Here is a 12590-nt window from a genome sequence, read left to right on the forward strand (position 1 = left end):
CACTTGACTGGTCTTTCCAGTAGTCTTTCCAGTATCATATTCGAAGCTCTATAGGAAAAATCAATAATACCGAAAAGACATTGGTACAGATAGATTTAACCAATCAAAGCACACCCCAATGAATTTGATGAATTGGTCAACTCTTTTACCATTCCGATTGATTGGCAACAAGTTTTTCCGGTATCATGGTTGAACCCTTCAACTCTATGGATGAATTTGTTTGGATATTATGCACTAGTTAAATAATTAACTAGAATAGTATGAATAAAATATTAATTAATTATTAATAAAAGTACTAAATAATTAAAAATAATTTAGTAATTAATAAAATAATGGAGATTAATACAGATCACAACGTCATGACAAAGAAAACAACTTAGCAAAAGTCCAAAACTAACAAAATTTGCACGTTAGAGTGCATGATAATAACACCTCTCTTAATCTACCTGGGTAGATTTGTAGTCCTCACATAGGCCTTCACAACATGTGGCATCTCTCTCTTTATCGAACTTGCACTTGTGCACTGAAGCAAAGTAGAATAGTAGAATATAGATTTGGAAAAACTGAGCAAACTTCAGTAGTCTAGGTTCTGGGTTTCTTCCTTCTTCGATCTCGTGTGCCAACAATAGAATTTACCTTCCCTTTCTTAAAATACTTTTCGCCATTAAAACCTTCTTCCAACTCATTCTCCAACGTCTGCAACTTATGCTTTTTTGATTCTTGCGATTCAACCATACTGCAACAATTATGAAAAAAAAAAATTGCAATCAATAAAGCACTTATATATGATCGATGTCTAGACTAGATGTAAAATATCGATTTCCATAATGGCCAACACATGGACACAAGTGAAATGGGGTTGGTGCCACGTGGAATAGTTTCTATCTGCCAAGCTTATCATCCTCATCTTAAATGCCTGTGGTATCTGCCATAATATTACAGAGCTTGGCAACTAGCATTAAATTGGAACTTGGAAGAATGTGTTTTCTCATTTAAACAGTAAATTTACATATTTTGGTGTTTGAAAAGCTAGGATATATCCAATATTGTTGGATGTATGATGCTTTGACACGTATTAGTAGATCTGTGGATATTTACCCAAACAATTGGAAAGCCCAAAAAAAATGTTATACGAAAAAGTAAACCATTTAATCAACTAATACGTTTCTGCAATTATTAATTAATAGCTTAACTTCAAGAAGTAATACCATACTTAATAATAATAAAGATGATGACGACGACGACGAAAACAAAGAAACTTCAAAACAAACAAAAATGGTTGACCCAAACTACAGATACTATTGTTGTAAAGCTCTAAATAGTAAATTCATAGTAGAGTTCTTAAAGACACATCAGCCACTACCAGGAAACCAAAAATTTCAAGGAAGTTTCATCCCACAGATAAACCAAAAAAACAGGTTACCAATAGAATAGCAGTATACATAGCTAAGAGGGAATAGCGAAGGAGACGTGAATAGATAAATCCATCCTGAGATATCTACCAAAACAACCATGCTGTTACTGGTTCATAAGTAGGCCTCAACAACTATAAAATGATATAATGTTTTGACAAAAAAGGTCAATAACCAGGGTTCTATTTTCCTGTCAAAGGTATAAACCATAAGGACAGGGTACCACCGTAGTACCGTACCAGCAGAAAAGCAGTACATGTAGCTAAAAACCAATAGTTACGTGTCATACATGGATAAATCCAGCCCAGAATATCTTCACATCATGAAACACTGTTAGAAGCTGACTTTGCCATATGAAGAAGAAAAAGACGAAAAAGTGATAAAGAGGACTCATAGGAGTTCCAAGGTAAAACTGGGTCCTTCAGGTGGAGTCCATAGAGTTCTACTAGGACGCACAGACTTCGCCATCCTGTAGAACTTCGTGCAAAAACATGTATTGCAATTGAGTCAGCGCAGAAATTTCTTATCTATGCAAGAGTTGCGAATTTTCCCAAATCTGGGTTTCAGCAGCAGAACATAAATTCTGGCAGATCTAAATTTATAATAAATTTCTGGGTTATGCTTAGTGGCCTCTGTCTAGGAAAAGTTGAAAATGTAGCATGCGGCATCCATTGTAGAGTGACTTCCCAGATGTAAATTTTAGTTCATATTCACACTCGAATCAAATCTTATTCGTCAGCTTCATATTGGATTTGAATTGAATTTGGATTGGAAATGGATATTGTTACAGACTTGAATAGGACGTAACGTAGATTTTGTCTACTTCGAGGGAGACGAGAGATCTCCGATAAAAACCAAACGGTTCTAAGTAAAACTCTTCAATTGATATCCTCTCAAAGAACAATGGAAGTACATATACAGACTCCTACAACTACCCTTAACTCATTACCTTACGTGACCTATCATGACACTCTCTCTCACTGCTAACAGACCCATAAATAAGGAACAAACTAATAACAGCTTTCACAAATGGGCCCATGTGGCTCTCTACTACATACATGGCCCAACATCTAACAGAAAACACCCACTACCTTATTCTTCCAATTGAAAAGAAGAGTGAAGAGTGAAGAGAGGAGAAGAAAGAAGGGGTTTGGTGATTAATAATCTGCCACCCCACACTTCTTTATTTATAGCTTTAGGTTCCTTACAAGAATAGGAAATAAACAAAAATTAGAAACAACAAGGCCAGCCGACCCAACTTAAAAGATCTTAGAAATAACTAATAAAAGAAATTAGAAACAACTAGGTGTGAGTATGGAACCACACACCCCAAAGCTTGAGTGTGGGTATGGAACCCCACACTCATGGCTAACCGACTATTTCTTCACTCCCCCTCAAGTTGGGAGTAGATATTTGTCATGCCCAACTTGCGTAGATCTGTCTCCAATTTGATTTTTGTGACTGCATGTCTGAAGCGATGTAAGGAAGGCATACTTCTTGAGATGCAACTCGCTCTAGGATAAAATGTCTGTCAACCTCGATATGCTTAGTCTAGCATCAAAGCCTTCTCATAATCAACCTCCAACTCATTAAGCAAGGATCTCAGCCATAACACTTCTACAACACCATTGGCCATGGATCTGTATTATGCTTCTGCACTAGAGCGAGCAACAACATTTTGCTTCTTGCTCCTCCAGGAAACAAGATTTCCCCCCATAAATGCACAATATCCAGAGGTGGACCTCCTATCATCAACACATCCAGCCCAATCCACATTTGTATTGACTTATATTTTCATATGACCATTATTCTTGAAGAGTATACCTCTCCCTGAACATCTCTTTAAGTAGGCAAGGATCCTTTCTACTGCAAGGAGGTGGGTAGTCCTAGGAGAATGCATGTATTGACTAACAACATTGACGACATAAGAAATATCTGGTCGGGTTAGACAGAGATAAAGAAGTTTCCCAATGAGCCTTTGGTACATAGCCCTGTCCTCAAGGAGTTCTCCACTTTCTGCACTTATCTTATGGTTAGGCCCAATGGGAGTATCAGCAGGTTTCACTCCTAACTTGCCAGTTTCTTCCAATAAGTTCAGAACATACTTCCTTTGGGAGATGAAAATGCCATGCTTAGATCGAGCTACCTCAATTCCTAGGAGATAGTGTAACTTTCCTAGGTCTTTCACTTCAAATTCCTTGTGAAGGTGTTGTTTAAGGGTTTCAATTTCACATGTGTCGCTTCCTATTATCACAATGTCATCTATATAGATTGCAAGTAGAGTCAAGGAATGACCTGTCTTCTTAAAGAAGAGAGTGATCTGACTGAGCCTGTATGTATCCGAATTTGTCCAAAGCCAGTCTAAACCTATCAAACCAAGCTCTTGGAGATTGTTTCAGCCCCCGTACAAGGCCTCCTTCAAAAGGAAAACTTTCTTTCTTGCTTCTGTACTATAAGAACCAGGGGGTAACTCCATGTATACTTCCTCTTGCAAGTCTACGTTGAGGAAGGCATTCTTAACATCTAGCTGAAATAGTGGCCATGAGAAGTTTACAGCAATGGATAGAAGAACTTTGATAGTGTTCGTTTTTGCAACAGGTGCAAAGCTTTTTGCATAGTCTATGCCATAAGTTTGTGTGAATCCCTTTGCAACAAATCTGGCCTCATACCTCTCTATAGTACCATCAGCATTATATTTCACAGTAAACACCCATCTGTATCCAATAGGTTTCTTCCCTCCAGGCTGGTTAACTAGTTCCCATTTGTTGTTCTTGACAAGAGCATCCATCTCTACTTGCATTGCTTCCTTCCATTCAGGTATCAAAAGAGCTTCTTGCACTTTTTTGGGTATAGGAATAGCAGAAATAGATGCCAAGTAAGACCTATAGGATTCTGAGAGACAATTATAGGAAAGGAACTTGGAGATGCAATGGGCAGTGGATGAGTTACGAATAGCAATAGGAAGATCAAGGTCATCTATCGGTGAAGGCTAAGCATCTTTAACAATGGGATCAAAAGTGGGACCAGTAGTAGAATCTGGATCTGGAGCTGTAGAAGATGTTGGAACTGGCCTGGATTGTTGTTGAGTACGAGAATCAACCTGCCTCCACCACTTTCTGTGATACACTCTCAACTACTTGCATTTTTGACAACCTTCTCTGCAATCCCCCCCTTAGTGACTGGGATAGGTAAAGGAATTCTTGGGGTTGAAACTGAAATCCCTTCCTCACTATTCTCCCCCTAAGGAAAAGCATTATGATATTAGGGCATATCCTCAAAGAAGATAACATCCATGGACACAAAAAGCTTCCCTGAAACTGGCTCATAACAGCAATATCCCTTTTGATTTTGTGCATACCCAAGGAAAATACACTTAGTGGCTTTGGGATCAAACTTGGAGCGATGAGGTCCAAGGATTTGGACAAAACAAGTACACCCAAAAGTTTTGAAGGGAATAGTAAATAGGTCCTTATCTGGATATAGAAGACTGAACGGGGTTTGCATGTTTAGGACTTGTGAAGGAACCCTGTTAATGAGGTATATGGTTGTACGGATTGCATCTCCCCAGAAGCGTATAGGAACATTGGAGTTGAGCATGATGCTTCTGGCTACCTCTAAAATATGCATGTTTTTTTCTCTCAGCAACCCTGTTTTGTTGAGGTGTGTGAGGATAGGTGCTTTGATGAATGATCCCATGATCAAGAAGATAGGATGCCAAGGGTTTTGCAAAGTATTCCTTGGCATTATCAAAACTAAGAATCTTGATCTTGATTTCAAATTGGGTTAGGATCATCTGATGGAAAGCTTGGGTCAGAAAGGGGACTTCATCTCGAGAGTGCATAAGGTAGACCTATGAAAAACGGGTATAGTCATCAACAAATAATAAAAAATATCAGTACCTCCCATGGTGGGAGTATGGTAGGACCCCCAAACATTGGTATGCTCAATCTCAAAAGGAAGGTTGCTTCTTTTATTACTTCAAGGATAAGATGATCTATTGCGTTTTGCAAGTTCACAACTTTTACATTTCAACCCAAACACTTCTACTAACTCAAACAAGTTTGGAAAAAGACTTTAAAGACCCAAAAGATAAATGACATAAGCAGTTGTGCCAAAGCATAATCTTACTACAAGACTAGGAAACAAACAATTTCCCTACTTCACTCTGCTCCCCCTATAAATGTTCCAGCAGGTAGATTTCATTCATTTCACGGCCAATCCCAATCACCTTCTTCATTTCTAGATCCTAAAAAATACACTGATCAAGGAAACAAGTTACCAAACAGTTTTGATTTTTAGTAATACTACTAACTAAAAGTAAGTTAGCACTAAGCTTGGGAACATGCAAAACTGAGGATAGGGTCATGGTATCTGATAATCCGATGTCTACTTTGCCAGAAATTGGTACAAGAGAGCCATCAACAATAGAAACTCTCTCCCAAAGGATAAACACTAGGTGCTAAATAGAGTAGATATGTTGGTCATATGATCTGAAGCACCTGAATCTATTACCCAAGAAGGACTAGTATTACCTGGGATAGAAGCATGGCAAGCAGTAGCTCTTGTACCTGTATAAGCAAGGGCTGAAATAGGGTGTTGAGATGATGAAGGCTGAGCTGAATTATTCATTTTCTAGCAGAGTCAGAGCAGCTCGGACTACAGCTAGGATATCTAGAGGAGTGCCTCTTGTGCCTGATGAAGTTGTACTATCAGTGTTGACAACCATATTAGCATTCCCTTTCTTATTTCTGAGCTTTGTTGGAACTAAATGAGGGTGCAGTTTCCAACAGGTGTCCTTAGTATGTTTAGGTTTCTTGTAGTGTTCACATACTAAGTCCTCCTTAGCTTCCTTCTTCTCCTAATCCCCCCTAGATTTAGGTCTAACCGCTGCCAAGGCTGATTCAAAGGGTTGTTGCTGCAACATAACCTTTCTCCTAGTTTCTTCACTATGCACTAGGGAATAGGCTTGTGATAAAGTCACACTATCTCTTGTCAACAACTGTTGTCTCACAATGCCATATTCAGAATTCAGACTAGCAAGGAACTCAAAAACTCTGTTAGTTTCAACTTGCTTTCTATATGTTTGTGCATCTTTCTGACTCTCCCACTCAATTGTTTCAAGATGGTCAATTTCATGCCATAGGGATTTTAAGGTTAAAAAATAAACGGAAACCTGCTTCTCTCCTTACCACAAATTTTTAACTTCACATTTCAGCTCATAAGCCCTAACAACATTAAGAGGCTGCAAGTAGGTTTCCTTCATAACATCCCATATTTCTTTAGCTGTTTTGGCCCACAAGTAGTTTCGGCTGATGTGTGGCTGCATAGAGTTGCACAGCCATGTCATCACCAAAAAATTCTCTTGAACCCATTTAGCATAAGTAGGGCTCTCCTTGGTTGGTTCCTTCACATCCCCTAGCAAGAAGTTTAGCTTTCCTCTACCCCCAAAAGCCATCATGGCTGATTGGGCCCATTCTAAGTAGTTTGATCCATCAAATTTAACAGTTGTAATCTGAAAGGTGTTCTCAGTCATGTTACCTGAACCACCAGTCCCAAAAACACCTTCCCCTTGGTTCTTTAACTCCATTCTAGGTTAGGAAACCTACTGTAATCAGAAAAACTGTACCCCAAGGCTGATAATAGCCGACCTAGGACAAGGATTTTACAGTTACCCAGAACCAGATAATAGTCAACTACTATCCTGGAATTAATATTAGTCCTGGACTTTAGGTTTTTTTTTCTCCTTAAAATAGGTGAAAAAGAAGAGATTTTCTAGCCGCACTTCTCTGAATGCACAACAAGGACTTTTTGAATATCAATCTCAAAGAAAAAATAACTTTCTTTCTAAAGAAAAGTAGTGAATTTATCTCTTACTGCTTCTAGCCTCAAGAAAAGAGGGAACTTGCCCAAAAAAAAAAAAAAAACTGATTGCTTTTACTGCTGTCAGCCTCAAGAAAAGGAGAAGTTTGCCCAGAAAACCGATTGCTTCCTTCAGTCTTCAAACTTGATCAATCAACTACTGTTGACACCTTCAATCTTGATCAAAGAATCGATCTTGATCACTCAATTCCTACTTGATTCTTCCTGATTACAATAAGCACTCTCCAATCTTAGGACAGCTGCTAAAAAACTTCTTGCAACCTCTAAGAATCAGGCAAAGTAAGAATCTTTCTGAAGTTCCAGCCCTAAATAATTCTCATGTGGTTGGCTGAATTAAATCCACATGAGAAAACCCTAGATCGAATGCTCTGATACCAACTGGTAAGAAATAGAACTGTTACTGTGTGATCAAAGAAGCAATACAGGTTCGAAGAGAAGAGAGAGAGAGAAAAGAAGAGTGAAGAGTGAAGAGAGGAGGAGAAGAAAGAAGGGGTTCGGTGATTAATAATCTGCCACCTCATATACTTCTTTATTTATAGCTTTAGGTTCCTTACAAGAATAGGAAATAAACAAAGATTAGAAACAAACAAAAGTTAGAAACAATAAGGCCAGCCGGCCCAACATAAAAGATCTTAGAAACAATAAAAGAAATTAGAAACTAATAAAAGAAATTAGAAACAACTAGGTGTGGGTATGGAACCCCACACTCGTGGCTAACCAACTATTTCTTCAGTAACATTCCCACCCTCTTAAAATGACCTTGTCCTCGAGGTCAAAGCTTCATCGAACCAAACACAGCCTTGTAATGCATGTAACTCCCCCATGTTCTTCTCACAAACACATGGTTGAATCCAATCAGCTGTTTTTTGTAAATAACTTCAGGTGGGATCCTCGATCAATGCGTGTAGATCTCCCATGTACCCAGGCAGCACCACCGCTTGGATTGATTTCCCCATAGACAATTTCTGTAATTAAATGCCCACCAGCCTCAATTGTGTATTCAACCCAAAGTATGCATGCAATCTGTGGGTAACTGGTGTACAAATGAATGGAGATTGAACCGTTTACCATTGTCCAAGGTGGGTTCCAGAGAATGCCCCCTTCCTCCATCATCTTTGCTTGATAGCGTAGAACTAAGTTTCTGTCCTTTGAAGCTTCTACAAACTTCATTATCTTCCTTATCTTGAAGGTTTTGGAGATGATCACGCCAGCTCCACGTTCGTTTTCATCTCCGGCAATGATGTTGGCATTCAAGAATTTGATAAGCTCTCATTGTAGATCAATGCCTTGGTTCATGTGGTAATGAGAGGTGATATCGAACCCCATTGTGACTCCGTAAGGGTCGATTCCTTCATAGGACCAAGCTGAGACCCAAGCAGTATTCTCCAACTCACAGAGCTTACTGCTCCCATGGGCTTTTTCTTCAGAACAGAAGGGACCAAAGGGAGGTGAACGATCTGGTCTTGAGCTCCACTAATTGCTGGTAATCACTGTAGTCGCATGTCCTTTAGTTGCCATGGCAGAAACAACCTATTCACTACTGCAGCAACGGTGTGTCACTTCGCCCTTCTCCTTTGAGTGCAAAGACTCCAACTGGTCCAATCTTACTGACAAGCTTTTGAATATGTAATTCATCTGCTCCATCATTTACTGTTGGTTAATGGCCAACAATCGGATCTTTCCTTGCAATTATGCAAGCCGGTGCTCAAAACCAGAAATCATAATCTTGGCTCTGATAAAATCTGCGTAGCGTAGATTTCACCTACTTCAAGGGAGACAAGAGACCTCCGATAAAAACCAAATGGTTCTAAGTAAAATTCTTCAATTGATATCCTCTCAAAGAACAATGGAAGTTCATATATACAGACTCCTACAACTACCCATAACCCATTACCTTACGTGACCTATCATGACACTCTCTCACTACTGACCCATAAATAAGGAACAAACTAATAACAGCTTTCACAAATGGGCCCACGTGACTCTCTACTACATACAAAGCCCAACATCTAACAGAAAATACCCACTACCTTATTCTTCCAATTGAAAACATATTCAAATAAGTGGGCCCACTAATGGACCCTAATGTTAGGCCGTAATAGATATTGAATATTATAAAATATCGTCTTGTACATCATCAACAGAATAAAATAAAAATAACTTATATCATACTTGAACTTGTGAGTATTTTGTTAAAAAACCATGTTAGAACTAATTTTACAAACAGATATGAAATCATATATGATTGGGATATGAATGGATCCATATTCAATCCACTTTTAAAAAAGATGGAATTTGGATCATATTCGGATTTAAATTTGGATCACCTTTAACAAGTCCATTTGCTGTGTTGGGCGTCTTAAGGCTTCTATTTTATCAAAATCCTTTTTCTAACAAGGTCTGGCCAACCATTCTCAAGACAAGAAGCTTTGTAATCACAGGTCCTAAACTTCATCTCTAATTTTCCTTATTTAGAGAAAATAAACACCCTCTCCAACCTGCTATTCAATCCTTTAAAGATCTGAAACCATTCACCTCCTACTTTTCAGATCTAATCCTTAATCCACCATTTTTAATCAGTAGCACACTCTCCTCCCATCCTGCATCACCTTGTGCCCACATTATAGGTACACTAGATTCCTTGATAGATAATTCCATCAAGTGATTACATGACAGAAAACACGAGAAAAATAGGACATATCCGCTCGCTGATCTTATTTTCTTTTTTCTTATATTTCTCATATCCTGCAGTGGACCACTTATAATAGGGTTAACGCTTTGTTGGGTCGAGTTGAGTTGTCATACCTTGTCTTTTCCTTCATGGAGATATTTTGAGAAATAGACTTTTGTTGAGTTCTTGTGTAATATTGAGTAAAGGGATCATTTCTGCTGCACTTTTCAAACTGCAATTCATTGAAACATGAAACTGAAACAAATTAACTGGAAAATCCCACCTTAAAGCTTAGCAGAGAGATAAGGATCCAACCTCTAGAAATGATTCCACAGATTCCTCATCTTTTGGTGAAAATGCGACTTCATCTTGTTTCTTCTGCACATACTCAACATTCCGTTGAACCTGCATTTCCAGGATACATACATCTTATACTGTAACATTATACTAACAAGAAGTAACATTAGCAATATGGTAATCCTATCAACTAAAATTTCCTGATTTCACCAACAAATCCCTTTCAATCATGGGAAGGCCTCCTGGAATTAATAGGAGATAGTTTTGTCAGCAAAAAGAGTTCCAGCAATGCCAATTTCTCTGAGAGATTGGAATGTCGTGTTAACAATATCTAAGCAGACAACATAAGCAACAAGGTAACCAACAAGCTCCTTCACCCACTGACCTGATCTATCAGATGCTTCACTCGATGCCGTATGACTTCAGAAGTTGCTTTCTCATGGAACTTTTTCAAAAACATGAGGGGAATAGTTGCTAGTTCAGGGAAGGATATATGGCAGCTCCACTGAGAAAGATGCATTGATAGCAGCTTAATTGTAGAAAGGACACACTCTCCTTGAAAGCACTGTGATTTTAACCATTGTTTTGGCACCTGTCATGAAAATTAATTCAGTGTCAGTCACTTCATGAATGTAACAATCTAAGACAGTGCATGGAGCAAGGTTCAAAGTATCAATGTGATACACCCCGTATCAGGCGTATCGCATCATTCCAGAGGAACAATGAAACACTAAATAAGAGTTAGGACATCTGTCCACTTTTAAAGGCTAATACTCTTCCTAGAGATGTCCTAACTCAATTGTTGAAACATTTTTTTATTATATCTTAGTATATTGGCCAATCAAAACGCACAATACTGAAAAATGAGAAGAGCACAAGAAGGGAAGATTACAAAATTAGGAAAATAAAAAAAGAATCATGAAAAAAAACTTCACAGTTTGAGGCAATGGAATAGATAAAGAACAAATATATTTTAACGTTTTTTTTTATAAATATATATTTTGAAGTTATCTTGGTAAGCCTAAGTGGCCTCAAATCACTCTATAGATATGGACCCCAAGACATAATGATCTAAGTAGATGATTTGAATCAACAATTGGTCCTCTAATAATTTCTTACTATTTCAACCCATGTCCCCTGTTGATGGTTTTAGTTATAAGGCTGGTAATTTGGATTGTCCAGAAAGGGTAAAATGGTAAATAGGTATTTGAGTCTTTTCAAGGGTAAAACTGGTTTTTAGAAAATGGAATTAATAATAAATCTTTTAGTTAATTAATGTCTTGGTGAGAGTAGCCAATACTTGAATCCTTTTTTGGTAATAAATAAATAAGAAAACTTTTACTAAAAAAGAGGGAGATAAAGAGAGGAAAGAGAATTCCATAGTTTTCAAGGTGCCAAGGCGACAAAGGGGACATTGTTGCGTAGTCACCAAGGCAATGGATTTTTTTTTTCAGTAAAAAACATATATCTTAAGGTAGTTCCCTAGGTTCCATTTCCATAATCATATTTCCTTAATAATTAATCATAATGATAACTACACAATTATTGGGTGGTTATGGAAGCATTTGTATGGGAAAGCACCAAAGATGCAGAAACCTTCAGGAAATTTGTGGAAAGAAACCAAGTGTTTGAGTTCCTTACAGGACTCAATCCTGAATTTGATATTACAAGGCAGAATATCCTGGCCAAGGATGAAGTGACACTTGCTCAAGCATACTCTATGGTGAGCAATGAAGAGAGCAGGTGGCAGGTAAAGCTACAGACCCCACCACCTCCAGAACATTTTGCACATGCTCAAATAAAACCAAAGGGGCTAAATGAAAAAAAGGAGGTGATATGTGAATATTGCAAGAAGCCAAAACATACAAAGAATTCTTGTTGGAAGTTTCATCCAAATCTTCTTTCTGAGAGGTTTCATAACAACTTTAAGTAGGGTCGTCAGTCTGGAAAGCCCAAGAATGCAAATGTTGCTACAGTATCTAAATGTGAAGAAAAATCTGTTGTGGATCAGCTGGCAGCAGTGAAGGCAGAATTTAAGAGATATGGGAAGTTGATAAACCACTTGAGAGTCTATTGTTGCATCTTCCTCCTTAGGCACCCCCTCTACATCCGCTTTTTCCCATTCAGGTATTTGTGCTTCTGCAAATCATGCTACAGCCTCAGGTAATCGTAAAATTCCTTAGGTCATAGATTCCGGTGCATCAGACCATATGACTAGCATACCCAACCTTTTTTGTTCATACCAGCTTCTCTCGGGTAGAGAGAAGATTTCTCTTACAGATGGGTCTCTTGCTCCCATCTCTGGCAAGGGGAATATTAAAGCCTCTGAC

At 38.3% G+C, this 12590-nt stretch overlaps 1 protein-coding gene across 1 annotated transcript in view; it reads right to left on the reverse strand.

Moving 5' to 3' along the window:
- Window positions 1–261: 261 nt before the first annotated feature.
- LOC148855629 (Noc2p family) overlaps window positions 262–12590 on the reverse strand; it is a 68355-nt gene continuing 56026 nt past the window's right edge. The window contains exons 11-14 of the mRNA XM_088986738.1: window positions 10646–10852; window positions 10279–10368; window positions 10098–10195; window positions 262–736 (exon numbers count right to left, since the gene is read on the reverse strand). Of these exons, the coding sequence (XP_088842864.1) occupies window positions 583–736; window positions 10098–10195; window positions 10279–10368; window positions 10646–10852 (549 nt within the window). The 3' untranslated portion in view covers window positions 262–582. The remainder of the gene's footprint in view (window positions 737–10097; window positions 10196–10278; window positions 10369–10645; window positions 10853–12590) is intronic.

The sequence above is a fragment of the Nelumbo lutea genome, chromosome 4 (assembly GCF_056320005.1).
Source record: "Nelumbo lutea isolate HS-2025 chromosome 4, American lotus-T2T, whole genome shotgun sequence".
In the NCBI taxonomy this organism is placed as follows: Eukaryota; Viridiplantae; Streptophyta; class Magnoliopsida; order Proteales; family Nelumbonaceae; genus Nelumbo; species Nelumbo lutea.